Genomic DNA, 21654 nt, shown 5'->3' with positions numbered 1-21654 from the left:
CGTACCAGGGGTAGGCTGATTAGCTGCTCTATATATAGCTGCGTGATTTTATCCCACGTAACTGTTTCCACCATCCATATTCCCTCATACCAGTATACCATCTCTGTTTCTACCCCAATATGACTTGGGATCGATATGAACTCGGCCGAAGGAACATTTTCTACGATGAGAAGAAACCCCTGATCCCGGTCAATGTGTTCCCTCCGCACGTAGAGCGCGTACGGAGATTAATCACAGACCTTTCTTGTGTAGTCAATGGAGAAGACTTGATCAATAAGAATGAGCTTATTTCCGATGATAAGCTGAACCCTTTACTATATGGCCCGGATCCAGATCCTGCCCTAGCTGAGGCGCAGAAGACCTTGATCAAGGCACACAGTCTCGTTAACGGTGGCTACAAAGAGGACGAGTGGCAGGCTTTCTACGCAAAGCACTTTTTTGAGAGACTAGCCGATTCTCTTTCATTATCTAAAGATGATACTAGACGGTAAAGTTATTATAAAATTCAGTTGGGAATCAGAGCTAACGGCAAACTCAAGCATGTCATATAATAAATATTATCATGACGCAATTAAGAGGTATGCAGACCTATGATTTTATTTTATTCACCAGAAAGCTAACTTAATCGTCAAGAGAGACCAATAGGCGCTGGGACCTCTTTAAAAAAGATGAGGAGGCCGGAATAGCGCCATTCAAGATCCTCAGTAGCCCTAAACCAGACCACGCTTTCTTCCTTCCCATTTATCACAACCGTCATCCGGCCGGGATTCCTACTGTGGTAGACCCCAATGCTAGACAGTGGAATAGGGCTCAAGAGACATCTGCTATGGAACCGTTTACGTGGTCAACACTTAAGAGATTACATGGATTTGGCCTCGAACCAGCACCTTCCCATGTTTTTAAAAAGCCACCACTGGAAGCCAACCTCAAATGTTACCCTTGGCTTGTAGTCGAATATAAAAAAGAGACGCAGGACAACGGGCCCGTGAGAGACGTGTGTTGCCAGGCCGCTAATGCTGCAGCATGCGCGATTAGTTTGATCAGGCACACAGCTCAGTTTGCTGTGAAACTACCCAAGCATGCGCATATCCCCCCCATACCCGTCATCACCACTATCGGACCTAGCGTCAAAGTGTGGATTATGTATTATGCCACAGATTTCGACGCTCCGTGCTGCCACCGAGAGACGACAGAGGAAATAGTGAAGAGACGCAAAGAGGGATATGTAAGTCTATCTATCTATTTGGCTTCTCTTAGCTGACTTTGTTTGAGATCATGCGCGTTATTTGGAGCGGCGAGATGACCAAGCTTGCTGATGTTGCTATGTTTCAAATGATCCTTGATAACGCGCATACCTGGGCCACACGAACTTTCAAGCCTTTAATGGCTTCGTACATCGAACAATGGCAATATGTTTTCGACGAATCAACTGTCAGCGAAAGTTCAGGCCATAATTCGGCGTTTTTTCTGTCAAAGAAACGCCGCGAGAAGACAATTGAGCAGCGACGAGCTATTGTCCCGCTAGTCCAAGGCCTGCTAGATGACCAAGCTACCATGGAGCTTGATGGCATGGCCAATAAGAAGGTGACCCCTTTACTTCTAGGCCTAATGATGCACCAAATCTGCTCATTAGAGAAGGAATCGATAGCCAGTGAAGTTGATAGAGTCGTATCTCAGAAATTAAAGGGGTTGTCCATGGAGGGACTGGCACCCGGGAAGCAGTATAGTTCCCGAGGAGGAGAGAACTCCCGATCCCAAGCGCACTCTGACTGCGGTTCTGATCATCAAGAGTCCATTTTCGGGTCACGCAAAACCAGCCAATACTGGCCCCTTGACATCGATGACCCGAACGACTCCGACTACAGGCCGTCACAAGATTCTTCAGCTTCAGTCCAAACGACATCCTCTGTGGCTCTTGCGGCTCCTCAATCAAATGCTACAGATGCCTTACCTTCGACGTATGAGTTTTCTTTCAATAGCTCGGCGCGGGTTATCTCAAAGGGTGCGCAAGTCCAGCCATTGGGACCGAACGCGGATCGTCCATTCTATAGCCCCGGCAGAGATGGACGAGAAACTCCATCTACTCCTGGGGGCCAAGTTACGCCAAAGCCGAGTCCCTCAACACTGTTCTCCAAACTTTTGTCTACGCTTCCAACTTCTTCAGATGGGGAAGTATCACGAGAGATCTCCAAGGAAACAACACCATCTAGATTACCAGTCGTCACTGGTCCATTATCACTTGAAACGCAGGGACGATCTTCTGGACGGCAACTTGGCATAGTACCATATTCTCTACATCCTCTTATGACTCTTGAAAATTATAGTGAGAAGAGTAAAGTTCAGGGCGCAGGTCAAGATGAGAATGACTATATTGATTTGACAAGAGACAGCCAGGAAGATGCTTCGTAGGGTTGAGCTTAGCGACAGGTACTATGTAGTCATACCAGTTCCGCAGATTAGAACATTGTTTGTCAAATATAACGACAGTAATCAAAACCGAAGATAGTTCTTGGATGGGATCCCGAATTGTCCATCAGATGTGATCGTGCGTAATTGAACTAGTCCTTAGGTAGTGCATCATGACTCCGGCCTTCTATACTTCAGGGATTCTGTTCAATCCGTCACATCGGTTGCTGATCATACTCGCCTATTTGTGATACATCGTAATCCAACAATCCAAACCAATTCCGGCTGCCAGACATCCAATCCGCCACCTGGGCTTCTTCGGCGCGTACAGGCATGTTGTCCGCTCCCACGTTGGCACCTGCTGTTTGATCTGCTACAGGCAGAAACCCGAGTTGGCTCAGGTAGGTATCGAACTCACCACCAATGTCTTCCATGGCTTTTCTTGCTGATGCGACTTGGCCTCAACATACAAAGCCACAACGTCGCTTATCACACGACAAAGCTTTGCAAGCTTCGCCGTGACCTCTGAAGCATTGTCGCATCCCTGAATGGATGCGCTAAACTCCTGCAAAAGCTCGAGGTCTTCCGTCGCCAGCGTCTCGATGATATAGCAAAAGAGGATGAAGAAAGGAGCGAATGGTGTCAGAACCAGATTGCTCCATATTCGTTAGCTGCTTCTGACGCGTACAAAAGGGCTCATAATCTGTATAAACTCACCGATGGATTTAGCTCGTCCTGGCAAAGGCATCGTTCTGTAATGATTCAATACACTCCAAATGCGCATATGTCGCCCTTCGCGCCGTATTAATACACTCGTCACAGATTCTGCTTCTTGACCCTTCCGGTGCGGGGACCGATTGATATATAAGCGTCATGGTCGATAAGAGCTGGACCTCGTCACCCTTGACATATATATCGACCAAGGGTGATGTTTTCATCTTTTCGAGGGAGGCAATAGCTAATTCTCGGCTCTCTTTAGCCTCTACCTCCATCTGATGGCATTCATGCGCTAATAACCGTGCTCGCTCGGCTATCTCAGTCGTTGGGCGGGTTAAGGCTGCTGGTGAGAGTCTGCTTGTATTAGCGATTAGGTTGCAAGTGAGGTAAATATTCTAGATACCACCTACAACTGTTCATATACACGACTCTGGAATGATGCACCACGAAGCCATGTAGCGGTAAGAGCCCGAATTTCCAGGCTTAAACTTCCGTGAAAATTCAATGAACGCGGTATGTCAATCTCCAAGTCCTGAATCACAGACGCACGTCCAAGACGAATTGACATTGCCTTGTCAGTTATATAGGTATGCCAGAACAGGATTGCCCTTGTGTCGGCCTCTTCTGGACTATCCATAATATGGGAATTTCTTCGATGAAAACCAGCCATCTGGCACATCAGGGCAGCAGCAGTGTTGAGCTGCCAAGCAACGGAAGGCCTACAGACATCAGAAGCATAGAAAGCCTGGAGGTGATCAGTGACATAAGTTTTATGACTGTAGGATGACCTACGCCCAATAATAAAGCTTGGATGTTCTCGATCGTGGTAGGCATAAAGAGATTTATGTTTGCAAGCGCAGTTTCTAAGTTGATCCGAGCCGTATGAAGATACGAGTTATGTCCCTTAGGTAGTAACTCAAGGAACAAGTAATATAGTCCAATATTGATGATGATAAAGACTGCATCAGAAAAGTCCTCGGTAGGGAAATAAACCTGGCGACAGAGATTTGAAAAGTCCTTGATTGCAAAGAAGTAGCATAGAAATGTGAAGAGACCTGGTGTCGACGCTGCAGCCAAGTTAGCATCAGGGTTTTGCTTCTGAACCTATTTGTAAATACATTTTATACTCCTGAGTAAAGATACGACAACGTCTATTGGGGGCATTTCAAGCTGGCGTAGGCCTCCTGGTGGCAATGATTGCTGGAGAGGAAAACGAGGCCCGTAGGTGATAGGCGATTGACGTTGGAGTTCCATTATTTGTCTAAGATTGGCAAGGGCTTCTGACATTCGGGGATCGATGTCTCGTAGTGAATTACTTTGCATGACATCTTCGATGAGTTCGTTGGCAAAAGAGGTTTGCTGAGTAATAACAGAGTTGCTGCCAAACACCGACCCAGCGTCTGGAGTCCCAAAGTCGGGAGTCGAAGTCGTGCCTGTATCGGCGGTCGATAAAAGGGCAGAACGATACTGCGTGGTACTACTGCCGGGGACCGGGATTCGCTGGTGAGAGGAATCGCGCAGAAGGGCTTCTATACTCTCTAGCCGCGTCTCAATTCGGTCGATCTTTTGTTCACTGAGGATGAGTAAACCGAATGTTAGTGAAGAACCATGCGGTACTAGGTTAGAGTATAACGGAGAAGAGCCCGTGGCTCATTACAAGATCTGCACAGTAGATCTCGAGGGAAAACTTACTACTGAGACGAAATTAGAATTCGTTGCCGAGGCTCTTTACGTCTCAGGCGTGGTGACCCAACGCGACTCGGTGTACAGACTCGATCAGCCGTACGACAGTTGGAGCAAGGTAAGTTTCGATCGCACCGAATCTGAAGAGTGTAAATGCATCGCGTTAGGTCTCGTGTATTGGCCAATTTGTAAATAGGGGAGCCATAGATGCTCACCTTGCGTTGACGGCATTCACCGCACTGTTCTCCATACGAGTTGTCAATTAGCCTACAAGTCTGGTAGAAATGGCTGTAGCGCCTTGGAGACTCTGGTCTCGTGAACAAGTTGATTTATGGCCAGCAATATGCAGAGCACTGGACAGATGGCGTGATACTGACAGAGAGCACCGGGTACTACCATACTTACCGCTGGTCGTGCAGTATTGTCGGACCCTACGTGCACGGGGCTAGCTCTGCGTTGTTCCATATGCAGCAAGCTGCTTGCTTCCGAGATTGGTAACAGAAGGTTAAGTTTTCTGATAATGTTGGTCACAGACCTAGACTGTGCATGCCGTTTCCAATAGTTGGTATTGTTAAAAATCGGAATTTCTCGAAAAGCATGGAAGCATGGGGCCAGTAAAAGTGGAGTATTCTAACAACCCGCGGACACGGAGTCGGAAGTCTAGGAATGCAATGATGGCAAAAGCACCATCAGTTTACTAGCCAGCTAGCTTCGGTTTCACCGCACTTGTACCTATTCCTACTAACTACGCGTCATAATGTCTCTATCATATGCCTTACAGACGAATAAGGAAAAGGACACCTATCAGCATTGGTTATTTACGAAGCAGGTCTCGATATCGATCAGAATAACATCTTGAGCTATACTGCCCCAGGGTTCTGGTAGATGTACTCCGGTGCTCCACTCCACTGAAGATAGCCATTGCTTCCGAAAAAATGCTTATCTTCGCCCAGCCATCCGCTGACATATGTTCTCTGAAGTCCTCTTGGCTGCCTCTTGCCCTGGAATCTGTCGTCGAGCCAAGCCATCCAGAGGCTTCGGACACCTGAGATGATTGGAGTATGACCGAACTTATCGACGTACATATAACTCAGAGAGCTGTTAGGGTACAGGCTTGCGGTATCCGTGACAGTTTTGTTGGTAGTCATGGCTGCGATGAAGACATCCTCGGTACCCTGAATCACCAAAAGAGGACCGGCGAACGGCTTATCTCCGACTGTGCCAAGCTTGTCAAAGGCAGCAGCATGGTAAGACGAGTTGTAGCAGTCCTGCTTCTCAAACACACTCTGCGACTCAGTAAAGAACAACTGCTGTCCAGCTGCAACACTCCCTCCGATCTGCTTCATGAGCTTCTGTCTTGCGACACCCAGTGGGGTCAACCATTGGCTGGGCCTGAAGTCATGAAAGATGCTCGACAGAGCTATGGATGCACTGTAGCTGCTGAAGAGTCGAGGAGTAGTCAACGGCTTTGTGACGGGTGCAATAGAGATGGTACCAACGTAACCCTTCAAGAGCTCCGCGAAAGCCTTTCTACCACTGGTATCCTTTCTTTTGGCTAACGACTCGGCTGCACCCCAGGCAATCCCACCGCCCTGGCTATGGCCCATGATGGCGAACTTCCCACTAAGGCGGTTTCTGAATGCCTCAAGCGCAGCCTCCATTGCAAAGAGAGTGTCTTGGGCACCAGCAGGAGTGGCAAAGTACTGATGCGGAATCTCACTCCCGTCCCATGACTTGTCTACTCCGAGACCTGCAAAGTCTGGCGCAACAACAGCATAGCCTTCTTGTGCAAGTGACAAGGGCAACACGTTCTCGTAGTAGAGGCCACGGTGAGCCGAAGGTGCGGAGTCAATAAAGTAGCCCGACGTTCCATGGGCCCAAAGAACCGCGGGGGCTTTGCCGTCGGTCTTGCTGTTGAATTGGCGGGGCAGAAACGGCCAGAGGATATAAGCACTGGCTGGGATAATCGTTCCGTTGAAGTTGCGAGTTGTATAGAGCATTCTGCTCAGGGAGGATCCAGGTGCAATTGAGAACGGTGCTGGGTCTGTTACTTCCTGCACCTTGAGGACTTGACCAGAGCGAAGATCGATTGGTTTCTCGGGGAGACTGTAGAAGTCATCTTGTTTTGGGCCACCGTTTACCAGGCTGGATTGATGGAAATTGATAACGGTATTGACACTGTCTGCTACAGTTTCGGAGAGGTTGGCTGCCTTGATCTGGGCAGCGGAAAGGGAAAACGAAGAATTAAAGCCTGTCGAAAACGGTAAAGCTGGAGGAAGGCCTTGGGCTTGAGCGTTTCCTAAGAAAGAGGCTGAAAGGAGTAGCGAGAAGATTAAAGACTCCATTTTGACTGCTTGTTTTTTTTAGATCTGATGCAGGCAAGAGTAATGGTTCAACTACGAGCATAGGCAACATCTTTATCTCATTGTTCCCATTCTGGTATGACAAATCAGCAACCCAATAACGTCATATTCTCATCAAAGGATCTCGAATGTAACGAGATAATCGTCTAAATGATACCCATGCTGACAAACTCTAGTATTATGACCCTCGAATCCGCATAAAGTCCGCACAGAACCCGCCTCAGATCCGCAATAAAACAAAGCCAAGCGTAAGCGTGATTAGCTGTCAACAGTAAGCATACTACTTACTGGCCATGACACAGTCAGCATCAAATATCCAGAGAAAAGGTCGTTGTCTTATTTATCTCAAGGCTATCTCATCTCATTCTCTCATTCTCTCATTCCCTTTTCCGCAAGTTGTTTCGCCAACTTCTCTTCTCCTTCATAAAGACCATCATGAGAACCCTCAGCCACGACAGTAGGATATAGAGCTTCCATGGGAACCTCTCGCACATTGACCGAATTGCTCTCTCTATTCCCGATAAGCGCCGTCTCAACGATATTTCCATCACCGTATTTCTCTTCGGTGAGCACCTGGAACATGACACTTGCGCATTGTTCTGCGGTGAGTCCCAGAGTAGATGGTGGCATTCTGTCACGGCAGTATTCCGGGTGAAATATGGGCGTCTGAATGGACAGTAAGCGAGGGTCTTACAGGAAAGCTTGTTGGTGAAAAGACTCACGTGCACTGCACCTGGACAGACGGCTGCGTTTCGAATGCCGAATCGCTTGCGGACACTCGACAGCGATTTGACGAAACTAACTATGGCCGCTTTGCTAGCGAAGTAAAGCGGCGTCTGTAGCGAGTGCATGTATCCTCCACAACTGGCGACCCAGAGGAGGTTGCCTTGCACGTTACGGTTCTGTAGCCAGTAGTCCATAGCAATCTGTGCCAACCTGATAGGACCAAGTGCATTCACAGCAAAGGTCTTGTACACACCCGGATTACCGTCGGCCTTGTCCTCAGATAAAGAAGAGACTCCAGGAGGGTTCCAGAAGGTACTTGATGGGGGCTCGTAGATGCCAGCGCCGTTGCAGACGATGTCGATCTGGCCAAGCTTCCCAAGCGCTGCGTCCCATAGAAATGAGAGTTGAGCCCAGTCACTAACATCAGTTTGATGAAAGTGAACAGTGGGCTTGCCGCTCTCAGTGGTGGCCCATTTGTTGACGAGATCCTCTGCTTCTGGGCGGAGTTTGAGATCAGCTATCACAACGGAGCACCCATTTTCAAGCAGCTGCTGGGCGAAGGCCAGGCAAATACCTATTGTTCGGTTAATCATCCACCACGACAGTAGCAAATGAGAAGACATGACATACCAGAACCTGCGCCAGTTACAATGGCATTCTTGCCCTTGACGTTGTAGGCGGACATATTGATCAACTCAATGACTGGCGAAAACAGGTAACAGGCGAGGGGCAAAAGCAAAGAACGGTCCTTGTTCTGGAGGGACGTGCTTTATTTCTATGCTTGTTAAACCCCTCATCACCCTTGAGTTCAGCTCGTGGACCATTGGACCCTGGTATTCTAAAGCTGCATGATTGAAACTCAATCACATTCGGTATGGCGCTTGCCTGGGATCGATCTTCCACGCAGACTCCTGCGCAATTCCATCGACATTCTAAGGTCGATTGCAAATCACACTCCCAAGATTTCTTCTGAACAAACTTTTCAGCGCCACAGAAGGCCGACAAAATGGCTGTATCTTACCTGTCAGCCAGATCATATCATCAGGCCACAAGCAGTCTCATGCACTCCCCTGACGCTCGCATAGATTCCCTGTTACGAAACACTCAATCATTCGTGCACAAATCCGCCCAGATTAGATTAGCCCACTTCGGGTTCCTCGTGTTGGTCCCGGGAAACTGCTAACTCCGATGCACGGGCCAAGGATTCGTGGCCTGCAAGGGTTCTGGATCTGTCCGAGTTCAGTCTGGAGATGGTAAGATTGACTTTGAGCTCGATTACGCTATAAGTTAGGATCACTTAGTAGTTTGTCAGAGAGTGTTTAGTCCTTCAAGGCGCGGCAGAAAGGAATTATGGCTAACGACTAGATTCGAGCTATGGCTGTTTTGGTGTCTCTTCTCTCTTCCCCCTTCTGTTAGTTCTATAAGCTAGTGAACCTTAATTCCTGGCCTCGGAAGCTGATGCTTGTCTTCCGGGGGACTCATACCCGCACAACCGGTAGTGCATTTAGGGTCACGTGTTATCTATATAACTGGTTATATAGATAAGGCTAAATATCTAACTTTAGATTAAATATATAACTGCTATTTAATAATAATACTATTTATAATTAAAATAGCTATTTAAAGGTATTTTTTATTTTTATAATTACTTATTTTTTTATACTTTATATTATTAATATACTGCCTAGCCTTTAATTACTATAAATAATATAAAAGTAATATTACTTTTTAACTTATAGTATTATATAGAAATAGTTATTTATTTATAATATTAACAATAAAAAGAGAGCTTTATTATATTAAAGAGATTACTAATATTAAAATATAAAAGCTTTTTTTACTTTAATTATAATATAATTAACTTAATAATATATAATCTCTTTTTTATAACTTAAATTAAATAAAAAAAGTATTATATATAAGATATTTATTATTATTTTTTTAGTAATATTATAAAAGTAAGTTTTCTATTACTTTTAATTTATATAATAAGTATTTAATATAGTAATAAGTTAATTAGTAAATAAGTATATAAATTAAAAAATAAAATCCTTTTTCTTTTTCTTTAATATAATATCTTTTTTTAAAATATTAAGTAATTTAATAAATATTCTAGCTTATAATATTTTTATTTATTTAATAATAGCTTTTAATAATAATAACTTTAAGATCTTTAAAGATAATACTTAAACTATCTTTTACTTTATTTCTTTAAATTAAAATAACTAGTTTATTTTATAGCTTATTATAGTTATAAATAACCTTTCTTTTTACTTAAGGAATAGTAATAGAATATATAAAGTAGTAGGTTTTTTTTTACTTATCTCTTAACCTATTCTTTATAACTAAGAGAATCTAAAGGTAATATAGCTAATATAAAATATATTTAATATTAATAATTAAATAATTTAAAATACTCTTTTAAAAGTTAATATAAATATTAGTTTTTTAATATTAGCTTAGCTATATATAGTATATAATACTAGCTTTATTTTTATTAAGGCTTTAGTAGTTATAGTATTAATAAACTATAGGTATATTATTAATAGAAACTAGTATATTAGCTAGTTTTATAATATAATTAATTAATAATTAGTTTAATTAATCCTTAATATTATACTTTTTTAAATAGCTTAAATACTATAATAATAAAATATAATATATTAAGTAAGGCCTTTAGTCTTTACTATAATATAGCTTATACTTATAGTTAAAATAACTATATATACTTTAACTTTATAAATAGCCTAGTAAAATAGTATATATATTAATTTAGTTAGTTTATAAAGATATATTATATAGACTTAATAAAGTAGATAGTAAGGGGAATTAAAGATATTTAAAGTTATTTTTTTATATATATTTAGTAAAATATATACTAATTTAAATCTCTTATTTTAGTAATATTATTTATTATATTAAAGTTATAATTTAATTAAAGAAAAATATATAATTTTTTTACTTAATTTATTTACTTATATATATATATTTTAATTCTTTATATTTAACTTTATATTATTTTATTACTATTTAATAATATTAAAACTTAGTAAATTAAAGTAATAAAGTACATATTAATTAATTTAACTTTTTTTTTTTAATTTAATAATATATATATTATTTTACTTTAATACTTATAGCTAGTTATAAATATAAGTATTTTAATTAAAATAATTAATTTATAAGTAATAATAATTTTATATACTTTATTTATATTAATTACTTAATATTATAAATATTATATAATAAAAAGAAATACTTTAATTATATAAAGCTATAATTAAGTAATAAAGAGTATATTATTTAATTTACTTAACTTTACTTTATTTATATATATAGCTTAATTAACTATTATCTTTTTATATCTTATTTAGTATTAAGCTAACTAACTATAAAGTTATCTTACTAGAAAAATTATATTACTTCCTTTTCTTAACTATAATAATATATAAGCTATAAGGCCTTACTAGATTATATAGTTATAGCCCTCTTTTTTATAAAGCTAATTTTTAAATTTATTAGCTTTATTATCTTATTTATTAAATATATTAATCTAGCTATATATTTCCTTTAATATTTAATTTCTTAATTCCTTAATATTATAAAGCTTAATAAAAAGCTTTATTTATATTATATCTAGGCACTATTAATAGTAGCTTATATTATACTTTAAAAGAAGCCTTATAGCTTTTTTATAGTTATAGTTAGTAAAAGAGGTACTAGGGGATTACTAGTTAAACTATGCCTTATAAGACTCTTTATACTTTATATATACTTTATATATAGGCTTTTAAGTATAGTAAAAAGTTAAGGTTAGAGTTATTTATAATAATATAGCTATAGCAGTAATAGGAGATATAGACCTGCTTTATATATCTTTAGCTTTTATTATAGTAAGATACTATTTTCCTTTTATAATATTAAGCTTTATAATTATATTAATATATTTTTAAAGGTATACTTTTAACTTTTTATTATAACTTTCTTTATAATATTAAAAATAGGTTTATAGCTTTTTTAATACTAAAGGAAGTAATGCCTTTTTAACTCTTTTAAATATATATAAATCTTACTATATACTTAATACTAGCTATAACTTTAAAGCTATATAATAGTTATTAACTTTATAAAGCTTAAATATAAGTAGTAGTATATTAAATTACTAAAAATACTAATATATATAAAAATACCTTATTAATAATAGCTTACTTCTTTATATAAAGGTTATAAAAATATAAGTATAAAGTATATTTATTATCTTTATAAAACTTCTAGTATATTAAAGAAGACCCTTTTTTATTTATTTTTACTATATATTAGCTATAATTAATACTTTATATAATATCTAACTATAGACTTAGCTATATAGAGATCTTAATAATATTTAAATATATTATATAGGTCTTATTACCTATTTTAAAGTATATATAGACTTTAATATAGCTAGCTAGTTTTTAATTACTAGCTTAATAATTTAAAATACTTTAAAAAAGTTAGCCTTAAAGCTTTTTAAATAATATTTAAAAAAAAAATAAATACCTTTTACTTAAAATATAATAAATTAGTTTAGATATAAATACTTATTTATAAATACCTTTATAAACTTATTTTTATAAAGGTTTAATTAAGTTATAAGAAAGTAATTTACTTTTTTTAAATATAAATAAATATACTAAAGTAAGAAATCCTTTAATCTTTTATTATAAATAGTATATAACTTTAAAGCTATAAGCTTATATTAATTATTATAAAACTCCTTTTATACCTCTTATCTTTATTTATTATCTTTCTTTTTTATAAAAGTATTTATATAAAAGGTTAAAACTGCTTTATTAATATACTAAAGGTAAAGTATAACCTTTATTACTAGAAGGTAAAAAATAGATATAATAGTATTTATATAAATAAAGTAGTAATTAGTTAATATAATTAAAAAGTAAGTAATACTATTAGTATTATATAAATCTTATAATACTTTAAAAGCCTATATAAAGTTCTTTTTTTCTTTATTACTAAAATATATAAATATAATATAAAAAGTATTTCTTATAATATTAATACTAATTATATTAAGAAAAGGCATCTTATATTTATTAATTATATAAGTATAGTTAACTATAAATATTTTAAAGTATAATTTAATAAATTAAATTAAATTTAAATAAGTAAATATAACTAACTATAGTTAAGAGTTTTTTATAAAAAGGTAATAACTTTAGAAGCTTTATATATTAAGATATTAAAGTAAAGTAATTATATAGCTTTATTTATTTATAAAGTCTTACTTTACTTAAAAGATATAATTTATAAGATTTAAATTAATAAATAATATATTTATATTTTATAAATAAAAAGTCTTAATTAAGTATTATTTAATATTAGTAAAAGTAAGCTTTTTAATTATAAAGATATTTTTATTAGTAAGCTTTTAGTAAGTTATATATATAATATTACCTTTAACTATAGGCTTATAATTATAATAAAAGTAAGAGAGATTAAAGTAGTATTAAAGACTTTATTTTTTTTTATAAAGACTCTCTTTTTTTATTATAAAGAACTTATACCTTATATATTAAGTTATATATTGCTTTTTTCTTTTAAAATTAGGAATTAATATATATATTTTTTTACTATAGTTATAGCTAAAGTATATAAGTAATCTTTTATTTACTATATAATTTATATACTTTATTATAAAGGTATATCTTTAAGCCTTTACTTACTTATTAATATCTATAAAAAAGGCTTTTTATAATAAATATATTACCTTTAAAAAAAGAATATTATTAAGTTACTATTTTCATAATTTAATTATAATAGTAAGGACTAGAGATTTAATAATATTATATTAAGTAAATATTATATAAATAAAGTTAAATTAAAAAGTAAAAAGTTAATAATTACTTTATTAGTAATATAAATATAATAGGAAGATAAATTGACTGATAGTCTCCTAGTTATGCGGATTTAACTAAAGAAGGTTACGTGGCCTTATCCGCATAACCGGTTATGCAGATAACACGTGACCCTAAACGCACCACCGGTTGTGCGGGTATGACTCCCCTTGTCTTCCGGTGCAGAATTGTCAGCATTTTGGGCCAAAACTCGACGCATCTACAGGGTTGGTGATCCAACGGACAAGGGTAATTACTCGAGTCAACTGGCTAAGTACTCTTGTAGTCCAACTTACTCAACATTCAACGACTCTCTTTTTCGGACTGTTTTTCGCGTTATCATACCTGCCTGATATGGCAGAGGCTTCAGAAGCATGGCACGCAGTCAAGCCAACAGGGCTTGCTGCAGCTCTTCTCGCCACCACCATCATATTCACGCCGATGATTATCGTTGTTGTAGGGTTGAGAATCTGGGTGAGGGTGACGCATCACTGCTTTGGACTCGAGGATTGGCTCATGTGCATCGGCGCGACTCTCAACTTGGTTCACAATGGAGTCGTCATCTGGGGCAGTTTTACCGGCATTGGGACGCGTGACTCTAAGCTCAACACCGCGATGATAATGGAGGGTTTCAAGGTACGTTTGTCAATATTTGGAGTGTCGCCTCTAACTCTGTCTTAGGCCGTCACATTTTGGCAGATCTTCTATATCAGCAACTCTCTGTTCATCAAGATATCCATATGCGCTCAGCTCCTGCGTGTTACGGATAACAAGAGAATTAAAGTGTTTCTCTGGGGCTTGATAGCTCTGACAGTCCTCATTACATTGGTAGCAGGAATTATTGGTCTGGTGAGGTGCAGACCTCTGAGCGCATCATGGGATCCAAGCACGGGAACATGTATGGATCAAGGGATACTCTCAGTACTGACATACGTCGTGTCGGGGATCAATATCGTGGTGGACTGGTCTGTCGCTATATTGCCAGTGATCATTCTGTGGAATGTTCAGATGCACAGGACTTTGAAGATCATGGCGAACGTGGTTATGGGCATTGGCGCATTGTAGGTCTTGACCCGATCATGGCGATTCTCACTGACACATCATAGGGCATCAGTGGCCACTATTATTCGCCTTCCATACTCCCCTGCATACTCTCAACCTTCGAACCAACTCCGTAAGTTTCATCTACACAACTATTACGCTTTTGACTGACCTATTCAGACGGCATTGGCAACATCATCCTTTGGACGATTGTGGAGTGCAGTCTCGGCATCATCGCCGGATCAATGCCCATGCTCCGAAAGCTCTTCAAAGCGTTGCGGAAAGACGACAGTTCATACGCCAGAGGGACCGACGATATCAACCTCGTCACAATTGGTCAGGTTCGTGGGAAGCATCATCCGATTTATGACGGGGATGTCAGAGCAACTGTTGCTGCAGGCGAAGATCGAGAGAGCGATAGAGATGACGAGAGCACGAGGCAGATAATCAGGGTCACAAAAGAGTTCGAGCAGGTATCAGTCATAGAGAAGCCTCCGTCTCGACATTAGTTACCGAAATCTCGACGATACAAAAACATATAGAATAACATTCACTTGCATATACGTACATCATGCCATCATGGACAGGCTCAACTGTTCTTCAAGACCCAAGTCATAGGCGTGTAGCCCGTATCACAATCTCTTCACTTGACATTCTTCATCACAGACTAGATTGTCGGCTCAGCCTGTGCTCCCATTTTACTACCCTTGGCTTTCGCCGTTGTCGCGGGTTTCTTCTGGCCCTGCTTTCCCTTAAGTTGAGCTTGACCCTTTTCCACTACCGCCACTTTCCGTTTCTGTTTTTTCTTCTTCTTATTCTTTATGTTGTTTTCCATGCTGCTTTCCACGTTTTGCTTCTTACTTAGTACCGCTGTTTTGACCAATGGCTGTTTATCGCTAGATGTGGCAGATGTTAGTGACTTCTTGGTACTTAGGTTGTTACCTTGCTTCGCTACCCCATCGAGTACTTTCTTCATCTTCATCTTCTTCTTCCTCCTCCTCCTCTTCTTCTTCTTTTCTTGTTCGACTTTCATGATGTCTTTCTTTGTACAAGTCCCTGACTTATTAGCAGGGTCTATAGTTTTTGGTCTTTTTGAAGGCAACAACGATGTTGAGATCAAGTTTACTCCCAACTTCTGGGTAGTCAGCATGTTGGAGAAAGTCCATCTTTCTCTTTTTCACTCTTCAGATGTATTTTACCTGTGCAGTGGGTTTCAGTGTTTTAGTTTGGCGCCATGGCAACTCGATATCTAGGTTGCCGAATGTCTTTTTCCAGAGCGACGAGTTATCGTATGGCCATATCTGATATATAAAGTCGATCGCGGATTCGATAAATGGGTGAGCTATGTCAATCCTTCCCACAGCGCGATTCCCCATAGTACCCTTGATAATAGGCTCTTCATACAGTTGATAAAACGTTTGTCCTGAAGGATGGAAGAAGAGAGGCGGAGGGTGCGAAAGTACAGTGACCAAGTCACCTTGAGAGACAAACCATGCGAAGATAATAGACGCACCGTGGATGTATCTTGCAGGGGCTTGTGTCTGAGGACTCGGATCACCACGATATAACAGTGGGCCGAGGGCGGTAGTCAATGTCTGGAATTCATGAGCATCGGCCCATTGCTGGGCCCGTTCACGAAGCATGCCACTCCAGAATACCTGGCGATTGGGAATGCAGGCTTTCTGGAACCTTGACAGGATGTCATCGGCCTCTTTGTCAGTGAGCCAACGGCGAATAAGCTGTCGGATTGCATCAGGGGGTTGATTTGTGCCAAAGCTCACACCACGAATCGGCATGGAGGCTTGCCCACGAGCGAGACTGTTACTAGAAATCGGAGCGATCAGCATTTTGTTAGATGCTCTGATGAAGTTGTTTTGTCGCAAGCAAAGTGGTGTTGACCAACTAGTAAGCTTCCAGCGATGTAATGTTCGTCATAGTGACGAATGCACACAACGGTGCTGAGCACTTTGCGGGCAGCACAGAGGCAGCCAACATCAGTTACAGAAGGCAGCATGCGACTTGGTGCCACATAGAGCAATGATTAATGCAAAAGAAAGAAATACATGGCACGTAATCAAGTGACATGCACATAATCAGAATGTCCAAAAAAATGAATTTCCTGCATATTACAGGTGGCGACTCTCCCGCCGGGAATTGAACCCGGGTCTCAAGCGTGACAAGCTTGCATACTGACCACTATACTACGGAAGACGAAACAGGCTTAACCTGCTGTAGTGAGAGGATTCGATGGGAGATTGGACAGAGATAGGGTATATACAGGCCACCGACCTTGATCCTCACTGCATTCGGCTGTGCAGGGTATCAATCGAATATCAATCGAAACGCACAGCAACCTCACCATCCCACATGGCTAATCATTGCTCGACTCAACAGTGCATTTATTGCCTATTTCTAATCTGAAGGTATGCATCTGCGTTCATGACGAATTTTCTAAATGAAGGCCCAACAGACCAACATCCCAGGTTCCAAATATGCTCCTGTAACAGTCAGTATGTTTCGTTTCAGCCCAGCAGCAGAGAACAAACACACCTTGGCCAAATCCACAAGATCAACAGTTCCATTAATGGGATCTGGTTTCAGCGCATCTTCCAGCGCATACGGCCACTCGCATCGGATGTACATCGACATGTCAGCCAACCAAGCCATGCGCTCTTGAAGCTGCGGGAACTGCACCACGAGATCGCGGAAGGCAGGCCATAGGACAAAGTCGGCCATGCTGATATGGGGCATGAATAGCTGATTTGCACTGCCAGTGTTAGTAAGTATCGTCCTTCAAGGGATTGGAGAGTCTCACGTCGGTCTTATCCATTCTGGCATCGCATCGTATGTTTCTGGTGATGGGTTGATCATCCACCGCATCATGTACCAAAAGACATTCATTGATGCAAAGCAGGTAAAGTCATATCCTATGTAAATCATCAGTTTTCACTACGATAATTTGTAGAGCTTGTTGATTACCCTGTAATTTCACACTATGAACCATACGAGCAGCCCATTGTGACAGCAAACACGACCTGTCAAATTGATCCTGATCATACAGTGCCGCAATGTTTGGATAGTCTCCAATCACCCTTTTAACGGGCTCGCCTTGCTTGAGAAGGCTCGTGGCCTTTTGATATATGTCGCCGAATGCATTGCTCATCTCTCCCGGATCCAGTTCAGTGTTGAGTGTTGTCGCAGCCCAGCTGGGCACAAAGATGTTGCGTATTTGCGCGTCCTGTATATGTCTTGGATACCCGTTAGCTCTGATACTATCCGAAAGCGCGAGGTTTCCAAAATTATTTTGGTAGTTGGGATGAATTGTGTGTTCTCTGTCTCGAAGCTCAGCGTCTCCTTCGAGGACCGGACTATTTACAGTTGTGAAATCGGCGTGTGCGCTCTCTGAGTATCCATTGGCAACACTAAAGGTCGCTGAGTCTATATCTTGTGTCTTCTGCGGCATAGGTGTTGTTATAGAGGTTGAAAGGTAGTAATCATCATGATTAAAAAGCGGCTGAAAAAATAAACTCGTGGCCTCTGTCTGGTGCGCGATTTTTCTTTCGTTGTCTTGTGGATAGACCAGGAAAGGTAACTCGTCAGGCAGAGAATTATTTGTCGAGATGACCGCTGATTGGGAGTATGAGAGCTGTGATGGGTAAAGCGGTATGCCCTGAGTGTTATCTAAAAGCGACTGTGAAAGTTTGTCAGTATCGAACATAGGGCGACCTCAGTATCTTGATTCTTACTGGAGTGTTTGGTTGGGTAAGATCGATTAACATTTCGGTAGATGTGTAACTAGGCGTAGAGACTGTGGAGAGGTTTGCTCCGTAAGTATTCCCTGATGCCGACCCCACGGCAATGCACAAGTCACTATCCGGCGAAGACTCTTCTTGCTTCATACTCGAGCTGTCTGCACTGAAGGACTCGAAGTCGTCCACTGGAAAGGAATGCGAAGTGCCATTATCAACCTCGTCTAATATTGGATCGTTCAATCTGCTAGAAAGGCGACTATCATCCGCCTCGTCTGTCCTCAGATTGGTGGTACCGTGGCTTTTCAGCAGCTCGGATATCTCGGACGGTTGTTTCTCTTCCTCCAGCAACTCCGACACGGCACCTCTCAATTGAGCAGAGCCATTGGCCATCTGCCTCATCAAAAGCTTTGCGGCTGCCAGTTCGTCTTGGAGCTTTTGGTTCGCCTGCTGTAGACTCCTGACCCGTAATTCCCTGATGTCGGAGTCGTATACGCATTCTCGGTCGTTTTTCGAACAGCTGATACAAACTGGTTTTTGTCCATCGCACTGCAGCAGATTAGTCAACTGAATTTCTAGCAGATCCTGAGCAAATTGACCTTTGCCTTTCTTTTTCGGCATTCTAAGCATGCTGACTTGACGATCGCCGAGCGCTTCGACACAGCTCGCTCGGTAAGAGGTCCTAGGGGAGTTGTCCCCTTCTTCACAGGAGCGGCCCTGATAGGCCTGTATGGCAATGCCATGGATGAGTTCGTATTCAGGCGTTACTAGATCGTTTGTCTCTTCTAATTGAGCATGGTGTTGTTAAACTTTGCAAACAGGAAAAACACATCAAGAGGAGATTTTCAGGGTCCAAACAAATTAGGGGTCCAACGAATGATTTTAACGGTTATGATGTCACACACGACAGGATAAGGGTTTCCGGGATTATTTCCGTAACTGGTAATTGGGCGAGAAAGTCTCAGCCGCTTCGTCATTCTGGCTGGATTATGGAGTTATGACGTGCTAATGCAAGATAAAGCATGACACTAACCAAGAATGAGGATTGTGTCAAAGTGGAACCACGGGAATAACCGTGCTTGATACAGTACGTAGATCCCTGATGGAGAACCCTTTCCTTTCATCCCTTGCTCAAGACCGCTTTTTCTTGATTGACTTTCTCTCCATGGCTACGGCACCAATAATACTGAGAAGCGCCAATGCCAGTGGGATATAGAGCGTCTGGACAACCGCGTTCTCGTAGCCAGACAGCACGCTCTTCAGCCTCTCAGGACCAATTGACTCTCTCAACTTGGACAAACCCGCTTCTTGAATATGTGTAGTGTTTGTACCCGGCGCAGCATCTTGGATCTCCTTTGACAAACGGTCTTGGAATAATGTTGCGGAGGCACAGATCCACAATGCCGAGCCCATGCCCGCTCCGAAAGTGATGACTGCACCTCCAAGGGATACGTCTTCGATTGGGAGAACAGCCTGCAATGCTACTTGTGGACCTTGAAGACCGAGGCCGACTGCTAAACCGAGGAAGGTGAGGAGTCCAACGGCTTTGGCGATTTGTTCTTCGAGATCGAGAGTGGTGAGAAGACCGGACGCAATAGGTGTGAGGACGCTTGTGGCCAACATGAATGCTGGGGCTGTCAGTATTGTTCAAAGGTCTCGGAGGAGACTTACGGTAATAGTATCCGATCCATGTAGTTCCAACACCAGAGATGATGAACGCGATAGCCAGGCCTCCGACCATTGGAAGAGCCAGTAGACCTGCCTTTGTAGGCGAATACCCACGTACGCCTTGGAAGTATATAGACATGTAGTACTCCGTCACAGCCAAAACTCCCTCGCAGCACGCCCCGTACCACATTCCCGCAATGATACTCCTCTGCTTCAAGATTCTCGGCGGCAAGAGGGCGTTATCACCTTGACGATACTGCAAGTATCCAAAGGCCAGGAACAGAAGCGCGCAAACAACAAGAGGTACAATAATCTGCCACGTTCCCCAGCCAAACTTTGTGCCTCCCCATTGCAGTGCCATGAGAAGAAACGTAATAGCCGGTACAGCCAACAGAGTACCAAAGAAGTCAACCTTCTTGACCTTTTCCTTGAGAGTAAGAACAGGCGCATCATGACGCGGAGGTTGTTCATGAACACCATAAGCCGTCAACACAAGACACGTAACGCCCAACGGTAAATTAACACCAAAACAAGCCCTCCACGAAAACGCATCTATCAACGCACCGCCAATCGTAGGCGCAGTGATAAGTCCGACACTCTGAATGGAGCCAAAGAAACTATTAATGATAGCTTGCTTAGACAGCGGAAAGCATTGACGCAAGAGTTTGAACAAGCCGCCGTTGATGGCGCCGCGACCTAAACCGCTGACTGCACGGCCGAGAATAAAGACTGCGGAGGATGGTGCGAGAGTGCAGATAAGAGAGCCGACTTCGAATGTGGCGATGCCGATTAGGAAGACGGCTTTGATGGAGAAGAGGGTATAGATTTGACCGAAGCTGGGAGGGTTAGTGGGGGAATGGTGAAGGATTGGGGGACGTACAAGAAGACGAAGGCGCTGAGGGTCATGCCACTGGAGAAATGTTTTAGCTGAGATGTCGAACGGGAAGGTGGACGGCCTACTATGCAGCTGAGTACCATCCGATATCTGAGATGGTCTGAAACTCGTCTGTGATGCTTGGGACAGCGACAGCGACAATGGTGAGGTCCTGTCAAAGTCAGTCGTCAATGGGCAGTTATCTGTAAGGACATGGGGCAACTTACAAGTCCGCTGAGGAAGCATGCGATTGCCATTGAAGCCATGGTCGACCATAACTTCGGCCCAGTGGGATAAACTGTGTTATCCTCATCATCGCGAGGCTCTTCAATCTCTAAAGTAGAGGCCGGCCTGGGCTGTGAAGTGGTGTCGTTCACTTCCATGGCCGTGGGGCTCGCTAGCGGACGTTCAGTCAATACTTCAGAAGTCATGGCCGCGTACTGCAAGACGATAGAGGGTTCAATTGCCAGGTCCCACGAGACTCAAAATGCAATTGGAAGACGCGGCGATGAAGACTTTATATTTGAGTAACC

General features: G+C 41.3%; 6 protein-coding genes and 1 non-coding gene across 7 annotated transcripts; 2 read left to right on the top strand and 5 right to left on the bottom strand.

Annotated features, from left to right (window-relative positions):
* Positions 1 to 119: 119 nt before the first annotated feature.
* Positions 120 to 2409, top strand: J7337_013815 (uncharacterized protein; the record flags this gene model as incomplete). The annotated part of the gene is made up of 3 exons (XM_044831290.1): positions 120 to 487; positions 634 to 1225; positions 1258 to 2409. The coding sequence occupies 3 exons, from the start codon at positions 120 to 122 to the stop codon at positions 2407 to 2409; spliced, it is 2112 nt and encodes a 703-aa protein (XP_044674565.1).
* A 3257-nt stretch (positions 2410 to 5666) lies between these two features.
* On the bottom strand, positions 5667 to 7151 carry J7337_013814 (uncharacterized protein; the record flags this gene model as incomplete). The annotated part of the gene is made up of 2 exons (XM_044831289.1): positions 5667 to 5841; positions 5890 to 7151. 2 exons carry the CDS (start codon positions 7149 to 7151, stop codon positions 5667 to 5669), a joined length of 1437 nt encoding a protein of 478 aa, XP_044674564.1.
* A 387-nt stretch (positions 7152 to 7538) lies between these two features.
* On the bottom strand, positions 7539 to 8580 carry J7337_013813 (uncharacterized protein; the record flags this gene model as incomplete). The annotated part of the gene is made up of 3 exons (XM_044831288.1): positions 7539 to 7835; positions 7892 to 8469; positions 8526 to 8580. 3 exons carry the CDS (start codon positions 8578 to 8580, stop codon positions 7539 to 7541), a joined length of 930 nt encoding a protein of 309 aa, XP_044674563.1.
* Positions 8581 to 14818: 6238 nt separating this feature from the next.
* On the top strand, positions 14819 to 15339 carry J7337_013812 (uncharacterized protein; the record flags this gene model as incomplete). The annotated part of the gene is made up of 3 exons (XM_044831287.1): positions 14819 to 14850; positions 14896 to 14963; positions 15011 to 15339. 3 exons carry the CDS (start codon positions 14819 to 14821, stop codon positions 15337 to 15339), a joined length of 429 nt encoding a protein of 142 aa, XP_044674562.1.
* A 1630-nt stretch (positions 15340 to 16969) lies between these two features.
* On the bottom strand, positions 16970 to 17041 carry J7337_013811. The gene has a single exon. It is a non-coding gene; the product is annotated as a tRNA-Asp (tRNA).
* A 188-nt stretch (positions 17042 to 17229) lies between these two features.
* J7337_013810 (uncharacterized protein) lies at positions 17230 to 17566 on the bottom strand (the record flags this gene model as incomplete). The annotated part of the gene is made up of 2 exons (XM_044831286.1): positions 17230 to 17328; positions 17381 to 17566. 2 exons carry the CDS (start codon positions 17564 to 17566, stop codon positions 17230 to 17232), a joined length of 285 nt encoding a protein of 94 aa, XP_044674561.1.
* A 2144-nt stretch (positions 17567 to 19710) lies between these two features.
* Positions 19711 to 21434, bottom strand: J7337_013809 (uncharacterized protein; the record flags this gene model as incomplete). The annotated part of the gene is made up of 3 exons (XM_044831285.1): positions 19711 to 20207; positions 20251 to 21083; positions 21349 to 21434. 3 exons carry the CDS (start codon positions 21432 to 21434, stop codon positions 19711 to 19713), a joined length of 1416 nt encoding a protein of 471 aa, XP_044674560.1.
* Positions 21435 to 21654: the final 220 nt, after the last annotated feature.

This window comes from Fusarium musae, chromosome 11 (genome assembly GCF_019915245.1).
Source record: "Fusarium musae strain F31 chromosome 11, whole genome shotgun sequence".
NCBI classification, from domain to species: Eukaryota; Fungi; Ascomycota; class Sordariomycetes; order Hypocreales; family Nectriaceae; genus Fusarium; species Fusarium musae.
The sequence above is the reverse complement of the archived record's forward strand: the minus strand, read 5'-3'. Positions and strand labels throughout refer to the sequence as shown.